This window comes from Crocodylus siamensis, chromosome 4, assembly GCF_052110815.1.
Source record: "Crocodylus siamensis isolate JL-2025a chromosome 4, ASM5211081v1, whole genome shotgun sequence".
Taxonomy (NCBI): Eukaryota; Metazoa; Chordata; order Crocodylia; family Crocodylidae; genus Crocodylus; species Crocodylus siamensis.
Genome location: NC_143398.1, coordinates 74,867,479 through 74,890,552, shown reverse-complemented (window position 1 = coordinate 74,890,552; position 23,074 = coordinate 74,867,479). Strand labels below are relative to the sequence as shown.

Sequence of the window (23,074 nt, the reverse complement as noted above, 5' to 3'; positions counted from 1 at the left end):
TTCTGAAGCAGATTTCATGGAAATTTAACTCAATTTCAGGAATATAATTGAACTAACAATCTGTTCTCTCAGACAGGATGTCCCCCGCTTGATATTATTCAGGGCTGGATAGATGCCAAAGCAGATTTGAATATACCTCAAAGCACCGGTAAAAAAAAAAATATTTTTTTTCTAAAAGCAAGATGCATGTGTTGGATAGGTCAGGCAGCAGCACTTTGGGTGAAGCTGTTCTTCCTTTTCATTTCCTATCAGCATTCAAATATGTTAGAACTGTAAACAAGGGGAAAATACAGTGAACAGAATGTAAACAAGAGAAGCCAATGTGCTTATACAATGAATGCCTCCCCGTAAGCAAACCCTTATGCAAATAGCCATGCTTAGGGACTCTGTGTTCTGTGCTGGAATCAAAAGTGAACAGAGTCTGCAGAAAGCTGCTTTATAAAAAATCAGTGTCTGATCCAGGTCATTCAGTCTGACTATTGCAACTCAATCACCGGGCTCAGGATCTTCTATGAATACCATGCATTTAAAACTAGAGAGGAATCTAATAGAGCTTAGGAATGGTTTTGACTGAGTATGAAGATTAAAAAACTACCTTGTATTAATTCCACTTAGTTGGAGCTGGAAAGCAGATATATGGTGAACAAACTGGAATGGAGTCAAATACAATTCAGTAAAGAATGTCTGCCTCTGTGGTCTATGGTACACATTATTTTAATTTTATTTTTTAAAAATTATTTGAAACTATATATAGCACATGTAAAAAAGACAATAAAAGCTAGAACTGGGGGAGGGGAAGTCTAACCAGGCCAGGCATGAAGGATTATGAGACCTTAATATACTCAATACATTTCAGTCCCTATCTCTTCACTTAGCCTTCCAGCACCTTCTCATCATATTGAATAGTAGAAGATACTGAGATGAAATTCTGCCTGTATTAACTTACATGTTGAGGAGCAACTGCCCATCCTTACCCCTCTAGTTCCTCTCCTTATAAGAATGGAAGTGCTCACCCACCACTAGCTCCAAAATGACTGTCCAGAAATGTGGACAGTGATAACAAAAACTGCTAATAGAGCTAAGTGTCAGTATTGACACTTGACTTTTCCCCTCATTTGTACTACTCTAATATCAGCTATATGCCACTCCCAACAGCAGAGAATCATGGACAGCCTCTATTGATGGTACTTCTCTGTTTACCTTTACCATCCAGAAAAGACATCGGTGTAATTCCCTTTGGATCCATTTAGCTTGGCACAGTTTTAGCATGAGCGACCTGAGTGACAACAGGAAGAGACCTTCCCTGAAAACCATACTTTGTTTCCCCAACAGTAAACAGTTTTGTTCAGGTCTCAAAATATTTCTATCAACAAAGGAGTATGAAACTTCCTCCTAGTCAAAAATATCATACACTTTGTAAGAGGCGGCAGCTCAAAATAGCACAGCTGTCCACCAGCTGGAACAGCTTTATTGAGCAATCTTTGATGATACTGTTGTAGAGTCAAAGGAACCTTAATCTCCCACACAGCCTTGGTTTCCCTTGGTTTCAGAGTTTTAAAAAAAGCTGCATCTTGCTGGCCTTCAGAATCACCAGTTCCTGGGGACCTCTAGTCTCAATCTTGCAACCGCATCCTTCAAGTCTTGGCTAACATATTGCAATTACTCCTAGAGAATGGTTGTTGTAGCCAGGTACCCAAACACCACTCCATGGAACTAACCACCAAGCCTATAATCATCCATATAACCTATCCAACTATGACTTTATCTTCTACCTAATTTTTAGTGCCTGTAGAGCCAGTGGTGCTAGTAGGTTTCCATACAGACCCTGCCATAATTTAAGACATTCCCTTAGGGTTAAATTATACCATGTGAATACTTGTTGCATCCCTGGAGTTCACTCTAACCCTTACAGCTTCAAGTATCAATGGTGACATTGATAGAAATCTGAGAAAACCCATAAAACAACATTCAAAGAAATGTTTTAGGTACTGACACGCAAAGAGTAGCTTGAAGCTTACAGACCTCTGCGTCTGTTATCTACACAGAGATGTCCCCGGACTGCAGACTCCCTGTCTTGAGGCCATTATGTCTAGGTTCTGGTAGGATAGGATCTGAAGTTTGATCCTTCCCATAATAAATTGTGGAGCTGTTGGGAACATATAGATTAAATCTAGATTTGGATTTTGAGGAATCCAAACTGAAGAAGACTTCATATCTGGTGTTTTGGGTTGAGTTCATAGGTAGGTAAGAAACCCCTGACTTTTATTACAGGTAGGGTTTTATAGGTTAGATTTGTTTTTGGCCATCAAATACAAGTAAAATCTAAATATTACTCCTTCTGCATCAGCCATCTGGGCTAAGTAGTAGTCTAATTTTTAAGTCAAATACATATACACCGGGCAGATGTTCTATGTTCTAGTTGTGGTTTGGGGCTTTGTTTAATGTGGATTGTGTTTTTACTTTACCGAGTTTAGCTAATCAGTATAAAATGTGATTGGATGCCACAAGAAAACACTGCACACAAATATTTTGATTTAAGGCGAGTAGAAAATATTGTCATTTATACACCAGAAGGCAGCTCAGCAGAAGAGAAAGGAATTCATGCAGAGTCTTGATAGTATATTCATCAACAGGACAGGAAAAAGATAGCATAATAAACAAAAAGGGAAGAAAATCCTTATCTCTTTCTAAGGAATAAAGTAATCAGGATGACAACTGCAACATATCAAAAATAAGTTTTTGCTCTCCATTCTCTCTTTCTGTATCACCTTATCAAGAAGCAGAAATATACTAGTAAAGAAATAAGAATTAAAAAATAGGAAGCGTTTTTAAGTCTGAAAAACAATAATACTCTACAATAATAGTTTCATAGTTTGTAGGGTCGGAAGGGACCTGAGCAGATCATCTAGTCCGACCCCCTGCCATGGCAGGAAAGAATACTGGGCTCAAATGACCCCAGCAAGATGTGCATCTAACCTCCTCTTAAACACCCCCAGGGTAGGAGCCTGCACCACTTCTCTTGGAAGTTGGTTCCAGACCCTAGCCGCCCTGACTGTGAAGTAGCGCCTCCTGATATCTAACCTAAATCTACCCTCTGCCAGCTTGTGACCCTTATTCCTGGTCACTCCTGGCAGTGCTCGAGGAAACAGTGACTTCCCCAATGCCTGCTGATCCCCCCTGACTAGTTTATAACAGGCCACAAGATCCCCCCTCAGCCTTCTCTTTTGGAGGCTGAACAGGTTCAGGTCCCATAGCCTCTCCTCATAGGGCCTGCCCTGTTGTCCCCTGATCATACAAGTGGCCCTCCCCTGGACCCTGTCCATGCTGTCGACATCCCTGTAGAAGTGCGGTGCCCAGAATTGGACGCAATACTCCAGCTGCGGCCTGACCAGTGCCGCATAGAGGGGGAGGATCACCTCCTTGGACCTGCTTGAGATGCATCTGTGGATGCATGCCAAGGTGCGGTTGGCCTTCCTAACTGCCTCCCCACACTGCCGGCCCATGTTCATCTTGGAGTCAATGATGACCCCCAGATCCCTTTCCGCCTCCGTGCTGACAAGAGGGGAGTTCCCTAACCTGTAGGACAGTGCCGGTTGTTCCTCCCGAGGTGCATCACCTTGCACTTGTCTGTGTTGAAACCCATCCTATTCTCGTCCACCCACCCTTGTAACCTGTCGAGGTCTGATTGCAGCCTGTTGCATCCTTCCAATGTACCCACGTCCCCCCACATCTTAGTGTCATCTGCAAATTTGAACAGGGTGCTTTTTACCCCCTCATCCAAATCGCTGATGAAGATGTTGAACAGTGCGGGCCCGAGGACCGAGCCCTGTGGAACCCCTCTGCCCACGTCCTTCCAGGTTGAGAAGGACCCATCTACTACCACCCTCTGGGTGCAGCCCTCCAGCCAGTTGGCGACCCATTTGACTGTGTGGGTGTCTACACCACAGCCCCCCAGTTTCTTAATGAGAACAGGGTGAGAGACAGTGTCAAAAGCCTTCCGGAAGTCCAGGAAGATTATATCCACTGCTACCCCTGTGTCTAACGATCTGGTGATCTGATCGTAAAAGGCCACCAGGTTGGTCTGACAGGACCTGCCACTGATGAACCCGTGTTGGTTGCCCCTAAGCATGCAGTCTCCTGCTGGCCCCTCCTGGATGTGTGCCAGCATAATTTTCTCGAACAGCTTGCCTAGGATCGAGGTGAGACTAACCGGCCTATAGTTTCCCAGGTCCTCCTTCCTGCCTTTTTTGAAGATGGGGACCACGTTGGCCCTCTTCCAGTCCTCAATATATAATATTTTTATAGAGTACACAAAAGATATTGTATGCTTCATTCCTCTTTAACTGTAGCAAAATAATTATCCATTACTTTAAATGTTCAAATTGAGAGTCTTGTTATAGCAATGATGGTCCAAGAAATATGCAAGAGACAGGGATTCTTTTGGTGATGTCTTTTATTGGACCAAACCTCACCCCACACATCATTTTAAGCACACCCCAGTGCTCATTAGACCCAAATGGGACACAATCCTGAAAAAACTATCAATACATTTCCACTGCCACGATGATAAACTCTTTCTACAATAAAACCATCAGGATCCAGGGATCCTATATATGTCTATCACAAAACCTGGTATTTCTTATCCAGCACACCAAATGCCTCATGGAAACAATGTAGCTGAAACTAAATGCCAGAAGGAATTCTCACAGAAAAAAAGAGACACATGCACACAAGCACTGGTAGAAGAAAACTTCACAGAACAGTCACTCCCTTTTCAACCTCACAATCTCTATGCTCAAGGAAAATTTACAAAACACCTTCAGAAGTTGGGTCTGAGAACAAAAAAACTAGACATTAAACACTATGGAATAAATACAGACAATGATTTTAATGCTCATTTCAATCTACCTGATCTTTGTCAACCTTTCTACTTTCCACAGGTGACAACAGCCCTATTTACTTATTAGATTTATATGCTGCCCTTCCCAAGAAAGGATCAGTAAGAGAACAAAGCAATGCATAACACAGGAGAATGCACAAAAGAACAAAGCAAGAGACCAAAGCAATTTATAGAAGCAAACAGAGTATCAACATAAAACAGAATCCCCCAAACACTATCCCAACCTAGCTTACTGGATTGCTTGCTAAATGCTTGCTAAATCTTACAGTGCTTCCAGTGGTGCAGGGTTCACACTCTGGCAGACTTCTGGGAGGAGAGGATATTCCAGTGTTGAAGGGCAGCTGACAAGAATAACCTCCCAAGCATTTTCAGCAGGCAGACGTGGTGCAAGAAGTTGCTTTTGACAGACTTTATGGATCGTGATGGAACATAAGAGGGAAGGGAGTCCTTCATGTAAATATAGCACAGACTGTTTAGTGCCTTACAGGTCCAAATCAGCACCTCCAAGTTCACACAGAAACCAATGCAGAGTCTGGAGAGTTAGAGATATATGCTCATGGCAATCCACTGAATCAGAAGATAGACTGCCATGTTCTGCAACAGCTGCAGCTTCTGGATGAGCTTTGATGGTGATAGCCTTGAGGTGACAAAGGCATGGATGATAGTGGCCAGATCTGAATCCGAAAGAAAAGGTCACTGCCTTCTCAACTGATGGAATTGGTGAAAGGTGCTTCTAGGCACCACTGCCACCTGAGGATCCAGGTGCTGTAGAAGGTCCAGAAATACCCCAAGGTTATATACCTCAGTGGCAAGAGAAGGCTGAACCCCATCAATAATAAATGTCCCAATCATTTCAGTGGTCTGTCCACTTCCCATCACTTCTGTCTTGTCTGGATTCATCTCATGGTTTACCCACACCCAAACCCCAACTGCAACCAGGCACTGGGAAGGGATCAAGACTGTGGGTCCTGAATCAGGTGAGAAGGAAAGATAGAGCCATCAGTATGCTGATGTCACCTCTCTTCAAATTTCTGCATAGATTTGCCGAGGAGGTGGCCCTCATACAGTAGAACCCCAACTTATGCATATATTGCATTCCTGAGAAACCTCATGTATCATAAATTCATGCAACTCGAGGTGAATTTTCCATAGGAAATAATAGAAAAGTGAGGGGTTGCGTTTCTTGGACCTCACATTTATGACACCAAAGGCACCAAACACAACATTTTTCAACCAATGCTTTTTTTACAAAAAATGTTACAAAAACACATTGTAAACATATTTATTTATTTACATTATAAGTAAAATAATAAAATAATACAAAATGGACATGCAACAATCTTCAATCCATCCATCAATGGGGAACCAAGTCTTTATCCAGGTTGAACACATCAGAAGATGGCGGTGATATCTGTCCCCCAGAAGTGGCTGGTTCTCCCCAAGAAGTGGAGGGCTGAGAGTCAGTTGATTGAGTCAAGGTAGTGCTGTCCCACTTCCTAAAGAACTTGTCCAAGGAAGATTGCAGCGCCACTTCTCCTTGTAAAGCTCTGTGTAGCAGGCATTAGCTTCCTTCATCAGCCTGGCAACCTTAGCACTCCTTTCACGATTGGGGTCATTTTTGTCAAAGAAGGCTAGGTAACCATCCAAAAGTTTGAATGCATCAGCCATGCCTTTCATCATGAGAACTTGTGGGGCGGGCCTTTCATTTTCCTCCATGGGCTCTTCCTCTTCATGGTGCTCCCTATCCAGCTCAAGAAGATCCTCGTTTGAGAGTTCCTTCCTATGGGAATCAAGCAGCTCAGCCATGTTTTTCTCATCGACCTGCTCAAAGCTCACACTCTTAGCCTCTCAATGATCTCATGCTTTACATCACTGATAAATTCATCAGCAGCAAAGCCTCAGAAATCATTAACAACAGCAGGCCAGATATTTTTCCAGACTCCATTAAGGCATTCCAGGAATCTCTGATGATGTCTATGGCCATCTTGATGTTAACTGCCTTTTAAAATTCTTTGACTTTTGACTTTTCTTTTGACTCTGTCTCATTGATAAGCTTCTTGAAGGTCCTCTGTAGGTAATAGCTTTTGAAAGCTCGAATAATGCCCTGATCCATGGGCTGGATGAGCGACATTCTGTTTGGTGGCAAGAACAGCACCTTAATGTTCTCACTGAGGTCGTCAACGCTTGTAGGTGTCCTGGAGCATTATCAAGAAGCAGTAGAATTCTGAAAGGCAGATTTTGCCTGTCACAATAAGCCCTCAATTCCAAATGCACCAGACTGGAAAAATAATCTTCAAACAATGATCCAGTAACCCATCCTTTCTGGTTGGCTCTCCAAGAAACAGGCAGGTGTCCCTTTGCATAACCCTTAAGCCTGAGGGTTTTCGGCATGGTAAACCATCGACGGTTTGAGCTTGAAGTTGCCAGCTACATTCACTCCGAGCAGCAGTGTGCAGCGATCCTTCATGGCCTTGAACCCAGGGGCAGTTCTCTCCTTGACTGAGATAAACGTGCAACTTAGCATCCATTTCCAGAAGAGTCCGCTTTCATCCAAGTTGAAAACTTGCCTTGGATAGTAGCTTCCTTCGTCAGTGGCAGCCTGTAGGATTGAAGGAAATGTATCTTCAGCATTTTTATCAGCAGTTGCTGCTTCGTCTGTCAGTTTCAGATTATGAAATCCATGATAAAAGCTATCAAACCATCTGGCACCTGCATTTAATGGCTTGGCTTCAGGATCATCATGTTTTAACACTTCATAAATGCTGCGTGCCTTTGCTTGAATCACCTGGGTCGAAAGCAGCACATGTTCTTGATTCTTGTGCTCAATCCATGTTGTCAATATGCATTCCATTTTCTCCACAATAGCCGACCTTGTCAATGAAACATGGGCAGTAGATAAACATGTAGCACTCTTACAGGACTCCTTTTCTCTGCATTGTCCCTAATTGTATGGAGAGTTGACTCACTGAGCCCTGTAGCACACCTAATTTCCTTTGTCTTCTCATCTCTTTTGTACCTCTTCACAACTTCAAGTTTTTTTCCCAAAGTTATAGCTTTTCTTTTCCTTGTAGACGTGGAAGCACTTGTAGAATCAGTATTAGAAGCACTCATCTTGAACACAATGGCAACACTGAGGCTGAATCCTGAATCCAGAATCCTGCTTGGGAACCCAAGCTGTGTGTAACTTCATTTGACTCAGTCTGCGCATCTCGTGTATATACACGAATGACGCGCATCTCGGGGTGCATTTTTCTGCTTAGCTGTTAATATTAATTTGTGTAAATGCAAGATTTGGGCAAGTTGAATATGTGTAAAATGGGGTTCTACTGTATACGCATTGAACAGAATGGTGAGAAGGTGAAGCCTGGGGAGACTCCACAGTAGAAGAACAGAAAACAAGTTCCTGAGCAGGCAAGAGTACTCACCCATCACCACCCTCTAGGTCCTCCATGCAAGGAACAGATTCAGGTCATGTAAACACTTTATCAACACTTCATGGTCAACTGTATGAAAAGCTGCTGAAAGATCTAGAAAGATCATCAGGATTAATATGCCATATGCCAATTTATCTAAATCAATGTTGATTTAGCCCTGATTCATCCTGGGGGGAATCTGCCACTTACTGGGTATATTACCCCAGTTTGTGACTATCTTAGGCCTTGCAGTTTAAAAATCTTAGTCCAGATTTGTTTATACCAAGTGATTATTCAAATGACTATAAAATATTTCATCACCATTGCATTGCTTGAAAGATATATCTGCATATGAAAACTGGATATCTTCTTGTGCTATTTTTCTTTTTAAAGTATCTGAAGAATCCTAGTTTTTCTAATCAGAACAGGGAGAATGACTATAATTTATTTTAATTTAACCCTTTTTGCCATCTTTCCACTGCACTTGCTTGTGCAAATGTTTCCCAGTTGCTAAAGGCAAACATGAGATTCTTGGAAGAGGCTAAATGTCTTGGAGTTTTACATTTACTTAATGCTGTATGGCTTATATGAAGTAGTAGACCCAATAGTTAATGTTCAAATTACAAGGTACCAAAATACTTGTTGTTTCGTAGAAAACTTCTTAGCTTTACATAAGAAGCCAAGCAATTGAAAACTAGCCCCAATGGAGCAGCCAGCCATAGACATTACCCAGTCCATTTTGATAGTCCACTAATCATGCTCTAAACAAATACCAGATCTTCAAATTCAACATAGAGATATTTTTATTTCCATTGGTTAGTAACCTCTGGCCCAGCCCCCAGTGTTCCTCTTTTAAGTGCTGAGGAAGTCCAGGTGAATGCACATAAAGTAACTTACTTCCTTGATGAGCTATGCTAAGTTTTTTCCCCCCTACCACACATAAGATTTAGGTTGAGAACATCTGGAAGAAGAGCCTGAGATTTTTCAGCTATATTAGAAGAAGAGTAATCAAGTCATACTGTGAGTTAATGATATCCTTTGTTGTTTCATCTCTACCAGCAACCTACTTGGGATGAAGCAAACAACAATTTTATATTTTGGCTTCCTAAGACTCACAACATTTTTGTTTCCTTGTCATGTCTGGATTGTTACGGAATCAAGCCAGGAGAAGTGAAGTTGCTAAGAGAATGCCAATGAGGTTTGATACTTTACAGAATCCATCTGATATTCATAGGGGAACTGCAGGAAGGGTGCCTGGACTCAACAAAGAAGACATTGTGTAGCTCTCTTAATGTCCCCCAAAAGGGGACATTTATAGTAAGGAAAAAAAAAAAGAAGCAAAGGATGTCATGTATATCTTTGTTTAACCTTGGAAACAGAGAGCTGTGATTTGGACTTATCTATGTCTTGAAATGAGGGACAATGCTGTTTTATATTTGTTTAGTGATCTAATCTCACAGCTATTGAGGGAGAACCTGCCATGTGACAGGTGCACATTTTCCCTGCATTGCTTGAAAGATGACTTTATACCAGTCACTCAACCGATAAACAACCATCATTCTGATTGAGTATGTGTCTAAACTAGTAATAGTGGCAGAGAAACAGGAATATTTAACCTGATTTCCTATCATTTTTATACAAACTAGCAATGAACGGGTGAAAAACCATTAATTTTTATAAGCTGTAAGTGTATTATCATGTAGTTGCTGTCACAGTAAACTCCCACTAACTACAATGGGGATTCAGAATAAAGGATCTAAATTTATGTTTTTTTTCTTTTTGAGATGCACACACGTGCCCACGCATGCACATATGCACATGCATGCACGCGCGCGCGCACACACACACACACACACACACACACACAGAGTAGTTACCCTCCTGGAAACAGAACAAGAAACCAATACATTGCAACCATGCACAAAAGAAAAGACACTAATCACCTGCCCTGCCTACTCAGGGTTTAGTCAAGAAAAGATGCATGTGAAATGCATGTAATAAATGGTCAGGTTTTCTGTCTTCCTCTACCAGAAAATAATAGGTTCCCCAGAACTTCATTTGCACAGAAATATTAATAATTGTTTTGTGCTGCTCTACTTATCAGGAATTTAAAGGATTCTAAAAAAATCCTAAATGTTTCAAGCTTCTGTTAAAATTTAAGTGTAGGTCTGAAAGATCTCTTTAAGCAGATGTTTTTTATGCTGGTTCTTTTCTAAATTTAGGCTCCCATTTTTAAACTGTTTCTTCTCGACTGTAATAAAACAAACAGGCAGCAGCTTTTCAGTCAGCATTTCAAGTGCAACAGCTTTCAACATTATTAAAAATAAATTAAACCTGCTGGAGAGCCTGTGTGCAACTCTGTTTGACTAATTGCCCCAAGGACTCCAGGACTGCAGCACTAGCTACAGTATTTTTGAATCTGCAGCATTTGTAAATCTATTTCCCAGCTGCTTCTGTTGTTATGATGCTCTTGTAGAGTTCACAAAACCCTGGGAATTAACCACCTCATTTTCCATAAAAAGTTATATGTTATATTTATATAGCCTTCATACATGTCCAGGGCACTGAATTTTTAAATTAAAAAAAATACAATTTAAGCAAAAATACAAAGTTTAGAAAATGCTTTAAGGTAATTTTTGAAAATGGGTATTGGAAAGATGGTTGAATTAGCACCTGGAAGAGGAAATATATCTTCCTGCTCTCCAATTTTAGTAGGGTCTAAGTAACATTGGATCAGCAATCAACATGGTGAGTCCTGTCAGTGAACAGTTAGTCGATTATTAATTGCTGACAGGACTCACTTCGTTGATTGCTGATCCAATCTACCCTTGCTCAAAGTGTATTAGTAAGGGGATTTTCCTACAAAATTAACTCTCTTCCTCTTCTCAAATCAAGGAGCTGTTCAAATGGCTACTGTATATGAATTCTGAATTCACATATACATATTTTTTGTACAAAAGAGCTTGTTTCAAACTTCTGAGAGCAATGGTTACAGGTGTCAGAGCATTCTTGCATCTTTTCTCACCCTAAGCATAGTAGAAGAAACAGCAGAACTATTTGACTTTGCTGAAATAATGTTTCTTCCTCATAAGAATTACTGTATTTGATGGTCCATATTGATTCATATGCTGTTGTGAACAGTAGCCTGTAGCAGATGATGGCTCCATTAACAGTACAAAAATACTCCAGTATGGGCAATTGTAAAATAATGTACCCAGGAGGAAAACATCTTTGAAACCTTAGGTGCCACAGCCCCTGAAATAATGAGGTTTTTAATTGTGAGGCATTCCCAGGGCTAATTTCAGATTTCTAATTGTGTTGCAGTGTGGATGTCATTAGCTGTACAAATGTTGAATCTTTTTAAGCTTTCTCAATTCTCCACCTGGGGAAGATGATCAGTTGAAAGTAATGGAACTAAGTAGGATTGGAGGGACCAGTTCTGTTAGACCCCGCTAGCACTTGGTAATAGCACTAACTCAGCTGTGGCAGATCAGGGAAAGTCCTGGATCAGACAAAATCCTGCCTACATAATGGCAGGGAAGACATCATCAGGTGATATCCTGATGACTGCAGGAGAGAGAACTTCAATAAGGTGCTGAAAAAGTGACACACCTGGCCATTTTCATTTGATCCTATCTCCAGTGCAAGTGCTCAGATTCAAACAGCATTTACCAGACATCAAGCAACTAAGGGAGATTGAGATAATTGTTTCGGCTGTATTCATATTTTACCTGGGTTTCTGCCAAACAGTGAGTTACAGCATAGAGTCCAATATGGTGGGTGTTAGTAAAACCCAGGATAGCTGGGTTGCTTCTATACCTTCTGGCACTGATCAGAGGAGGTGATTTTAGGAGATTAGAATAATTGGGTATGTAGCTGTTGTGGTGCTTGCCATTTATTGTTTATTTTTCCCTTTAATAAAGCTGTTCTTTCCCCATAATGTTTATTGAATTATTCTTTCAGTATGGCTTGTAGCAAGGTCAGCGCATTCATAATGTATTTCCCTTTCCATAATATTATATTCATGTTTAGCTGGCTTTTAAGGTTTCTTATGCCTTAATGAAGTTATTAAAATGAAAGTTCTAACTTGCATAATTCATGAGCATTCACTATCTCTTTAAAAATTCTCCCTCTATTCTTTTCTTTTCAGTGACATTCTTTTATAAGACATAACACAAAGCATTTCTGAATGTGAATGTGTTGTTTAAAATAGATTTCTAATTGCAGAAAACTGTTGCTTTATGTCTGCTGTAATATAATTTGGTCCCTGGGGATGCCTTTGGTTTATAATATTTGCTTTCCAGACAAAAAGGTACTGAAAATCTAAGTGCATTTTCTATTTATAATCCATAAATATTGAGATTAGCTTTCAAATACAATGGACTGGCTTATGGACTATTCTCTGCTATGCCAGGATCTGTTTGCTTTAGCAGAGGGGAAGCATACGTCCATCAGGGATCCAATTACAACTTTGTTTTCTTTCCAATTCCTCTGCAAGCCTTGATCCTAGTATAGATGACAACACTTTAGGGTCTACCATAATTTATATCACCCAGCAACAGTTTCCAAGGGAGTACTTAATGCAGCATGCTGCAGCCAGTAAGTATACTCAGACTACAGGGGTGTCAGAGAAACTTGCCACACAGACTTTACTTTTGCTAGGTGGAGTGAATAAAGTTGTTTTTTTAAAGAATAAGATTTATAAAACCTTTTTTAACTAAAATATTTTTTCATTTCCATGAAGTGCATTTTTTCCCCTTAAAAATGAACCTATTTAAAATGATAACAAGCTATGTTATGGGCTATACTTACTATAAATGATTACAATAATTGTAATCGTAAAAAGCCCTGTGCTGGAAGCATGCATTTGCTGCCAAAGCCTGAAAGAAATTCAGATTGTTGAACAAGTGGAAGACACTGGCTAAACATCTGTCATCAGGATTTGCTGAGGGCTAAACAGCAGTAGTCTCTTCTGAAAGTTCAGAGAGAATATTGTCTTCATTTCAATTACTCAACAGATTCAATTCATCAATGCCTTGTTCTTTTAAAGTTGGGAGTTAAAAAAGGAGGAAAGTGTCCTTTCATTCAAATCTAAAACACAAAAGAGAATAAACATTTAGATTGTGAATGAATTTGGGTTAAATTACGGAATTGTTTAACTACATGCATACAGGTATAGTGAATCCTTTTAGTTAGGAATATGAAATGCTAAATTTAGTGTAAGGGCTGTTTTAGTTGCAAATTAGCATGCTTTAATGGCTACCTAACAGAGAGAAAATAAAATCCTCTGCAAAACAAGATTAAATAGACCATTTGAGACAAGGGATCCTGCTTGCTGATTTGAAATCAGGATTAAAAATTAGTGATTTAGATCACTTTGATTTAAAGGAATCCATCCTGCTGCTAGGAAATCTATACTGGAGTACTGTAGGTAGTTCCTGCTTTTGTATGGGAATGGAGAGAATTGTAAATTTGGGTCCATGTTTATAAACCACAGGTCATATTATGATCTGCAGGGCAGTACTGAGTGGCAAGGCAGTTTCGAAATCTTTCCTACTTGTCAAACATATGTGCAGATTTTAGGTGTTTCGAGGCAACATAGGAGCCTGAATCTCATTGACCTTCATTAGCACAAAGAAGCACTTTTGGCATTTTTACCTATAAAACCCTGAAGCGAAGCCATACTGAACAAAGAAAATCTTTCCATAGCCAATGTGTCCACCTAACACCTGCCAGATGTTGGATTCATTAAACATGCATTTGAAAATAATTTAAATAATTAAAATGTCATTTTAAAACGTGCTTAGTTGTTTGCCAGAGGCCCTTGTTTACCAAGGGTAGTAATTCACACTTGTTCTGCTGACTTGATGAGCTCAGGCTGAGCAGCTCAAGTTTTCAAGCCAAAGTTTACTTTAGTTGCTGCCTGATTATGTGATTAAGTTCAAGACCTGGAAGTTTACTGCTTAAATGCATGATCTGGGCTTGTTACAAGGAATCTAATGAATCTGATGATTAGGGTGTTGTCTTTTATTGTCTGTTTCTGAAGTAATTTCTGCCTGCTTTTAGTTTGCCTACAATTTGTGGAGCTTCAAAACACTGGACTTAAGAGGCTCGTTTTTGCAACTACAGTAATAATTAAATGTTCAAATTGACTACGAAGTATAAAATATCACTAGTATTACAATCCAGAACTATAAGGAAATGTACTAAGAATGCTATTTAAGCCCCAGCCAAATTCACACTTAAGCATATGTTTAAATTATAGTACGTTTAAATCCTACTGACTACAACAGGAAGCTTAACTGGGCGCATCTACATGAGACATTTGTTTGACGAGCTGCTTAATTAGCTTTGCAGTAAAGTCTCTACAAGTACAAGTATCTACAGGTAAGGCCCTATTAGGTTGCAGTAAACTAATAAATGCCGCTGTAGGCTAATACTTGTAAATACAAGTACTATAGTGTGGCGGCATTATTTACCATGTATGGGTAGATGCTGATGGGGCTGGCTGGGGAACAATAGTGCTTCAGTATAGGGGTTGCCTGCTGAATACCAAGAATAGCAGGAGTGCCCAAGAGGTGTGGGGCAGCACTGGGAGGAAACAGACTGCCTAATTTCTCCATGTAGTAAAGGTAGCCCAGAAGGCCTATGTCAGAATTCCTTCAGGGGTTTCTCTCCTTCTTCTTTGTGGATGCAATGCAGTTAAACTCTTCTAGAAAAGATCAGGTGTAAAATAATGCTGCATCCCTTTCCTACATTCTCCTTTGCTGGCCCCCTTTCCCAAACAGGAAGGGATAACAGAAGGCACCATGGATAACTGGTGCTGCCTTAGTTGGGGATGCCCCCCCTGTGATCAGTCAGTGACCAGGGAGGTGCCCTCCCCCCCCGTGGCCAAGCCCATTGACCAGGGGAGTCCCCCCTGTGGTGTGGCTGATCCTGAGAGAGCCGATCAATGCGGCTGCTTCCGGAAGTGGCTGTGGCTGGTTCTGGGAGTGCCATGGTGCTCCGTTCCACGGTCAGTGCTTGCAGGGGGGTCACTGGTGTTCCTGCCTGCCCCCCCACCCATCGTTTAAGTGGCAAGCATGGCTGCTCAGGGGGTGCACCAGCACTTTCAGAGGGTGCACATACACCCCTGTGCACCCCTAAGCATCGCCACTGGAAAGCACTGACAGATGTGGATAAAAAACCCAAACCAGTGCTTTACCAGAAGAGGCAGTGCATTAGTTTGACCCGGCTCCCCACTGTCTGCATAAATTGGGTGCTTCAGCGGGTCTTTTTGACACTTTAATCTAAAGCTGTTTAATCAGCTATTAGATAAAAGTGCCAAAAAGCCCCGCTGAAACATCTGATCTAAACAGATATTAGGCTAGCTGGATCAAACTAACTTGATGCCTCTTTTGGGCCTGCACTATGCTTGGCATGGGGCACGCTAAGCTGAAAGTAAAGCACTTTTTTGTTTTTTTCCAAATCTGGAAGCGCCCAAAAAGATGTTCCTAACTTGAATCATAGCATCATTTTTTCCTTTTTTAAACCAAGTTTTAAGATTCTTTTTTTTCCTTGTGTGACACCTACATCATTTCCAACTCCTGTTAATGGCCTCCTCCTGATGACAGTAAGTGCTTTTCAGAATGTTGGTAATGTTCAGTTTGCAATTGTACTGATTGCTCACATTCTTCCACCTCCACGGTGAGGCACAACTTTCAGTTTTAGCAAATGTAAAACAATTTTTGCTGTTGGGGGAAAAAATACTAAACTTGTACTGAGGTTACCTTCTATTTGTTGGGATCAAATCCTGCTATGCTTGCTTACATTGACTAATAACTTCCTTTGAGAATAGTAGGGAAGATATGAAAAAAAAACAAGAGTAATGGTGGTAGGACCTGGAGCTTGTTTTGGAAGTTGCCCCTGCACAATTTATTTGAGAGAGAGATTCCCTGCTATCAAGATGCTTGATAGGATATATTTAAAACAACATTATTGCAGCTCTAGTTCTTTTATATCAGAAACTTTGTATTCACTACCACTTATGAGTATCAGCCAAACTAAATGCTGTTTGTAGGAGATCTCAAAGTATGGCTTGAAAACTGACAATAATCAAAAGCTTGGAGGAATATAATTAACTGCCATCTTTGATCTTGATAATTTTTTATTTAATTTTTTTGTAGAACCTTAAAGAGCTCACTCCAAAATTAAGTACCATGTTCTAAAAGGCTCCAAGTAAATAGGCTAAGCAAGACATTCATATTTGCACAGCCAATCCTTTCTAGCAGTGACTTCTACATTCCTACTAGAGCTGCTGGAACCAGTTGGGTTTGTTTGCTTCTGAGAGGTTATCATGTATTTTAAAGGACACGGTCCCAAAAAAGAGTGCAGAAGCTAAATTCCCCTTACAAATGTTTTTAAATGCCCTGAGCATTTGTCCCTTTAGTTACCTGCATACTCACATTCTAAGGTATTATTTATATCTTCCATTTGAAGTTTGCTTTTAATTCATTACTGTGTGTAAATTTACAGAACGATTGTTTGGAATCACTGTTCTCCCCTCTACCTACATCTCCCCTTTTCTCTTCAAACAAATGAAGGAGCCAAGGCACATGCCTTCTTGCATGGATTGTCCTATTTACTCATATTGGAGTAGGATTACTAAACTGAGAAATTGCATTGTTCCAATGCAATTACTCAGTTTAGTAATCCTACTCCAATATGAGTAAATTTGTTGTGCAGCCTGGACTAGAATACACATCCTGGCTCTCAGTGCCAAGCTTTAATCAGAAGACTATGCTACAACCTGCCCCCACCCCACCCATGATATGAATCTGATCATCCATTAGAACACAACAACATAAGATTTAAAGAAGATGCTTGATAGCATATACTTGCAATTAGTACTGAAGAACACATTGGAAAGACCATTCCTAGCTCTGTCTTCACATTTCAAATCAGATGCTAAAAGACTAGAAATTTATTCAGAAGAGACTGACAAGAATGATTGGATATCAATTGCCTTGTACCAAAAGACTTTGGAAACTCAAGCAACTAAGCTTACCAAAAGTAAAAAAGTAGTACAATGAGGGTGCAACTGCAGTTGAACAATTGCACCCTCCTTTCATTCCTGGTCCACCTGAAGTTTAAAACAAATTGCCTGGAGGTACCATCAGAATTTCTATTTCAGGCAGTAGTGAGAGAGTCAATTAAAGTGATGTCTCATTATAAAATACCTGATTCTTCTAAACTCTTCATTCCACAAGTGTTAATGACTCTCTCTCCATTATAATGGTCTTAATGTTCCACTAATCAAGCTATCTTTTCTTCTGTAATCCAGTTCCTATTTTACAGCTCTTCAGATTTGTTTTAAATCTAGCTAAAAACATACAGGCAGTCCTCAACTTGCAACGTTTTGAGTTACAACATTTTGCACTTACAACATTTATAAATTGACACCCTGTTCCAACTTTCTGATGTCAGTTTCAATTTTACAACACATGATCTGATGTGATACCACACCAGCGAACAAGTTTGCTGTGTCACCCAACTCCCTGGAGAACATTTGTCCAAACTTCCTTGGACACTTTCTTTAAGAAAGCAGACAAGACTGTAGAAAAACCTGCAGTCAAGACTCCTAAGAAGACTCCAGCCAAAAGCCCTTCAAAAAGTTCAGTAAAGTCACCTCAAAGAAGTCCTTCCAAATCAATATGATTGCTATGTACATTATAAATACATTAATGTAGCTTTATTACTCATTTATAATTGACTGACTACAAAATTCTGGGTTATTTTTGGTGAAAATAGGGTATAGAGCCTTGTTTCAGGAACCAATCCCCCATTTATAACATTGTTATAAAATAGGTGCCGAGTTGCAACATTTTGACTTAAGACACAGTTTTCAGGAACCAATTTTGTCATAAGTCCAAGAATTGCCTTTAAACTCAGGTATGGAAATGTTAACTCCGATGAACATTAACTGAGGTGTGGAAATAACTTTTAGTGAAGCACTGGCTGCACTGTCAAGATGCTGAAGAAGGCTACATTTTGTTTTATGAAAGAGATAAACATTTCACTCTAATGACAACAGGACTAATGAAGCAACATCTTTTGATTATTTTGGCCTAGTTTGTTGTGGTTTTTTAATACATAATATATGATATAGCAAATTAATGCACATTCTAATAAAATTATATTTGTTTTTGCTTTGATCTTAAACTGAACAATATAACCTTAGGCACCTAGCATATTAGTAAAGCCTCTAGTTTCTTTTTAACTGAAGAAAAATATGTTGTGGTTTTTTGATGATGTATCACACCATCTGCACCCCCCGCCTTTTAAAATCCTAGATTAAACCAAGAGTACAGTAGTCTGTGAGGAACTTGCAGCTCCTTACTTTGTGAGGTTCCTTAAATGCAGTAAATATTTGGTCCAGATAAACTTTGAGGAAGTTCCTGATTCTATATTAATGTCTTGGCATTTGTACCTACTAACAGATTTACAGACAAGAAAGACCCAAAATCTGACAGTTCATTTAGTCTATCATCTTGTCGTAAATTAGAGATCATTTCCCATGGCATACTCTCCAGTGCTCTCTTATTATTATTGATAGCACTAAGGTTTCCATTGTTGGAGTTACTTTTAGAAACAACCTCATTCCCATTGAGCCTGTATAAACAGATGAGCACCAACAGTTTCTCCTAAACATGAAGTAAATAAAACAAGTATCTCCTTGTAAAATATGCACTATTTAATAGCAGGTAATTTGATTTAAGCTAATTTCTAATTTATACACTGTTCTCCTTGAGAAGTACTAGATTCTGTATTTTAAACATGGTTGGGCACAGAAGTCAATGTGCAGCACCAGGGCATTTTGGGGATGGACTGTGCTTCACAGAGACATAATCCTTGCTCAGACTGAATTATCTGTTAGGAGAATGTAAGACTGCAACTCAAAATGTTGGAGACTGGTATGGAGGGGAAGTTGGGTCTATAGTTTTTGCAAACTTTTTAGGAGATTATGGGCTTAAGTTACATGAAGAAAGCAATCCAACTACTCCCACAGGTTCAAATCTAACATTTTGATTGTCCATCACATGGAGGAGAGGAAAAAACGGAAAAACTTCCCTGTGTCCCTCCTGCACTCGTGCATCTGCCAGACACAATCCTGCCTTTGAAATATAAAACAGTCACCTGCTACCTTCACTACAGTGACCTGTTGTAAATACTTGAAAAATGCAGTATTTGTGTATTGCTGAGTGTTGCTGTTTACTTATGAGGTTTGGGAGATTAGAAGATAATACAAAGCGCATTTATATTGCCCCTTTCCCCCTTCCCCCTTAAATAATCCATTTTTTATCTCCATGCACCAGAAAAGGGTGAAATTACAGTGAGTTGCAATGTCATCTGACCATTTAATTCTTCAGGTCTTTTAATTCTTGTCTAGGTCCCATATGCAATACATAATGCAATACTCTTAGTTACACATGGGCTCTCATACACACAGCCATTCAGTGACTGAGCAAGTGCAAAATTCATTTTAGAATATGAGCAAGATTACTTATCTTTCAAAGGGAGAGAGCTGTTATGAAAAAGCAGTTCCTCTGCCTGACAGATGAACAGTCTCTGCTACAGGCAGACTTTCATAAACTAACCTGATAAGCCACCAACGTCCATCTTTTTCAGATTCTTCGCTTCTAGAATGACGACAGTCAGCTTGCCAGCAGTAGGCACATAGCGAAGGGAGAAACAGATATCACCCAACTTCTCTTGCTGTGAGAACAAAGAAGGAAATATGTTATTTTTAATCAGGTTCAGTATTTTTTCAATAAATTAGGGATAAAAAATGGAATGCACTTTTGGGGTAGTTACTTCCCCTGTCCTGGGAAGGAAGCCCCAGATCACGGGGACCCAATACAGCCTCCTATCTTGTTCCCTCCTCACCTCCCTAGACCCCATTCCTGGACCCATCTGTGCCCTGAGACCTGCTCAGCTGGCATGTGCTTTGCAGGCTATTTTGCATGGGGTTGTATCCCTGGGAGTGGGAAAGTCACACCCTGCAGGGGCAGGAGGGGAAGACGGCTTTGGTGCCAGAACTGTCCCTTGAGCAGTAGAGTTCAGAGGGTGGAAAGTCTGTCCATGCAGAACAGGAGGGTGAGGGAGGAGACACTGAACCCTGGGATGGTGGAGGACTTCAACTTGGGTGGCTCATCTGTGGGGAATGGCCACATTAATGGAACGTGAGCTGGGAAATATGGATCAAAGATAAATCTGCCCTGGAGTGGTATAACTTTGAGCTGCCTAAAGTGCTTAAAACTAGTTTCAAGTATTAACGTGTGGAAAATCCAGCGATTAAGGGCTCCAGGAGCTGCCTGAAATTAGTGTGCAACAAGGCCATGTGAAGCCCATCCCAAGATGTTCAGTTTAAAAAACTGGACAAGCTGACCCCTGTCGCAGCAACCATGTTTGTTAAGGGCCCTTGGGAGCTATTTTGAAAAGTGATGAGCGTTCCTAACTTCCACTGGCTGCAATTCAAGTTGCATAAACTCAGCACTTCACCTTACAAGTGTAGAGCCAGAGATTGTGCTTGCCCTATAACACTAACAGCAGAATTATACTTTTAGCTGCTCATGCTGTGTTTTAGTCAGTTAACACACATGCAATCATCAGGAGCTTGATGGCAGTCGAAGAATAAAGTGAAGTAATTCACATTATGTCTTGCCATAAAAACAACACAGTCATCATTAAAGTAGTTCTGTCTCCTCTTTTGACCCCCAGGATTAGATGCCAGCTCTGGGAAGGCTCAGTGGGACCCTTTGCACATACTGAGCTATTGGAAGCACATTCTTTGCCCTTGAACCTCCCCAAAATGTGTTGTCTCTATGTTGAACACATTCTGTACAGAATGTGCTGGCACTTCAGGAAAGACTGAATTACTCTAAAAAATTACTGAAACTTTGTATTAAATGTAAGGACAAATGCATCTCAACTTTACGATACAGGGGAGATAAATGAACAAAAACATTGCCCTGAAAGGATCATTAAGAGGATTAGATCTGCTGTCTCCTCTCTTTCATACACAGTGGTACCTCTAGGGAATTATCTATGTTGCTTTAGAGAAGAGAAGAATCAGGTTATACTAAAAATTTCAATTAGGCATTTCAGTCATTACTGCTTCTCTTTCAAAAAGCAGCATACTCCTTATGGCACGTAATCTAATTCCATGATTAATTTGGGAAGCAAAGAGAAGATATGCTCCCCCTCCTACCCCACGTTCCTTTGCGGCATAGTGTAAGCATATTTGTCTGGAAGTTTTGGGGGATATCCAAACCTTTGGATAAACAATTTTATCCAAATTGGCCATTTTTGAAACAGCTGTGCACCTGGTCCCAAAACCTGGAACACAGTGAGGACATGGCAGCTGGTCAGCTTTGAAAATCTAAGGGGAAGACAGATCAGAGCCTCCGCTAAGAAGTTGTGGGAGCATTACTGGTAATAAATTTCTAGAGATCCCTGGATGCGTTTGGCACCTTACAGACATATCAAAAGGGAAAAGTCCATGCCTGAGAGTATAAAGACCAAATTACACAAAAAAGCTGCATGTCTGGCCTCTTACTCATATGGAGGATCCCACTAAAATCACTGTCAGTCTTTATTGGAGAAAGACTGCCATACACAAATCTTGTTTTAGACCTGGGACTAAGTTGTATATATAGGGTGACCATACATCCTGGTTTAGGTGCAGTGTCCTGGATGATTTCCCTATGGTCAGCCTATGCCTATAACATAGGAAGCAATGAAAAGAGATAGGGAGGAAGACAGGGAGCAAAAAAAAAAAAGCAAGGGTGACAAAATAATCAGAGGATACTACCTGTTTCTATTACATGTATCATACAAGATCTATTTTTGATGATTATTTATTTTAATTGCACACTTGTGCAAGGGCAGTTTTTACTTCTCTTTTTCATAGGGAATTCTATAGTACATTCAGAAGGAATGCATTTACAATGACAGTGACATTATCTGATATAATATACTGGATGCATTATTATAATCCACTTCTGATCTATGCTATTCTTATATCCATTGGATGCCTTTTGTATGCTGCAGTCATGTTTAACTACAATGGGTGGGGTTTTGCTGATTTCTTAGTCAGTATTCAGTTATTGTGCTTTGTAAATCTGCATTCAGCTTCCTATGAGACACAGCCTACTGTTTGTCTGCAGACAGAACACCACCTAGGAAACACTGGAGAGTCTTGCATAAAAAAATAAATCATTGATGGATTATCTGGTTAAATTTTATGCACAAAAGTTATGTTAAAGGATATTACTAAATTTGTAAGATCAAGCACTCAGAAGTTAGTTACAAACCAGAACTAAGGTTGCCTTGAAATTAAGGGCACTGAGAGAGGTGCAGCTTCCCGTTATAACTCACAGTGCTTCACAGGAAATGCAGTAAGTTACAGTGAATCCCCAGACCCAATAGATATTCGCTGTTGGGTCCAGGGGTTTGGGGAATTGAGCTCCAGTTTGGAATGGCTGCATGTCTGCGCTCTCTCTGCTAGCACTGCCCAACTAGTGTGGAGTGTGGAGAAAGGAGGAGAGGAGCTTGGAATGGGGTTTGTCTAACCTGTGCTGAAGGGTGGAGTGAGTGCATTGGAGCCCCCTGCCCCCACCTCAGTTAATGAAGGCACTCCACTTTGGGTTCAGATTATCACACAATTGGCCACTTTTAAACATGCACTTTTGTCACAGCATGGCTGTAGAGGGCTTCAGGG

At 40.3% G+C, this 23,074-nt stretch overlaps 1 protein-coding gene across 7 annotated transcripts in view; it reads right to left on the bottom strand.

The window, feature by feature from the left end:
- The window catches only part of SYT1 (synaptotagmin 1), a 560,022-nt gene that overhangs the window by 66,160 nt on the left and 470,788 nt on the right, over positions 1–23,074 (bottom strand). For all 7 annotated transcript variants that reach the window (XM_090042587.1, XM_090042589.1, XM_090042586.1 and 4 more), the window contains one exon: positions 19,950–20,067. In XM_090042587.1, coding sequence (XP_089898713.1) covers positions 19,950–20,067 — 118 coding nt within the window. The remainder of the gene's footprint in view (positions 1–19,949; positions 20,068–23,074) is intronic.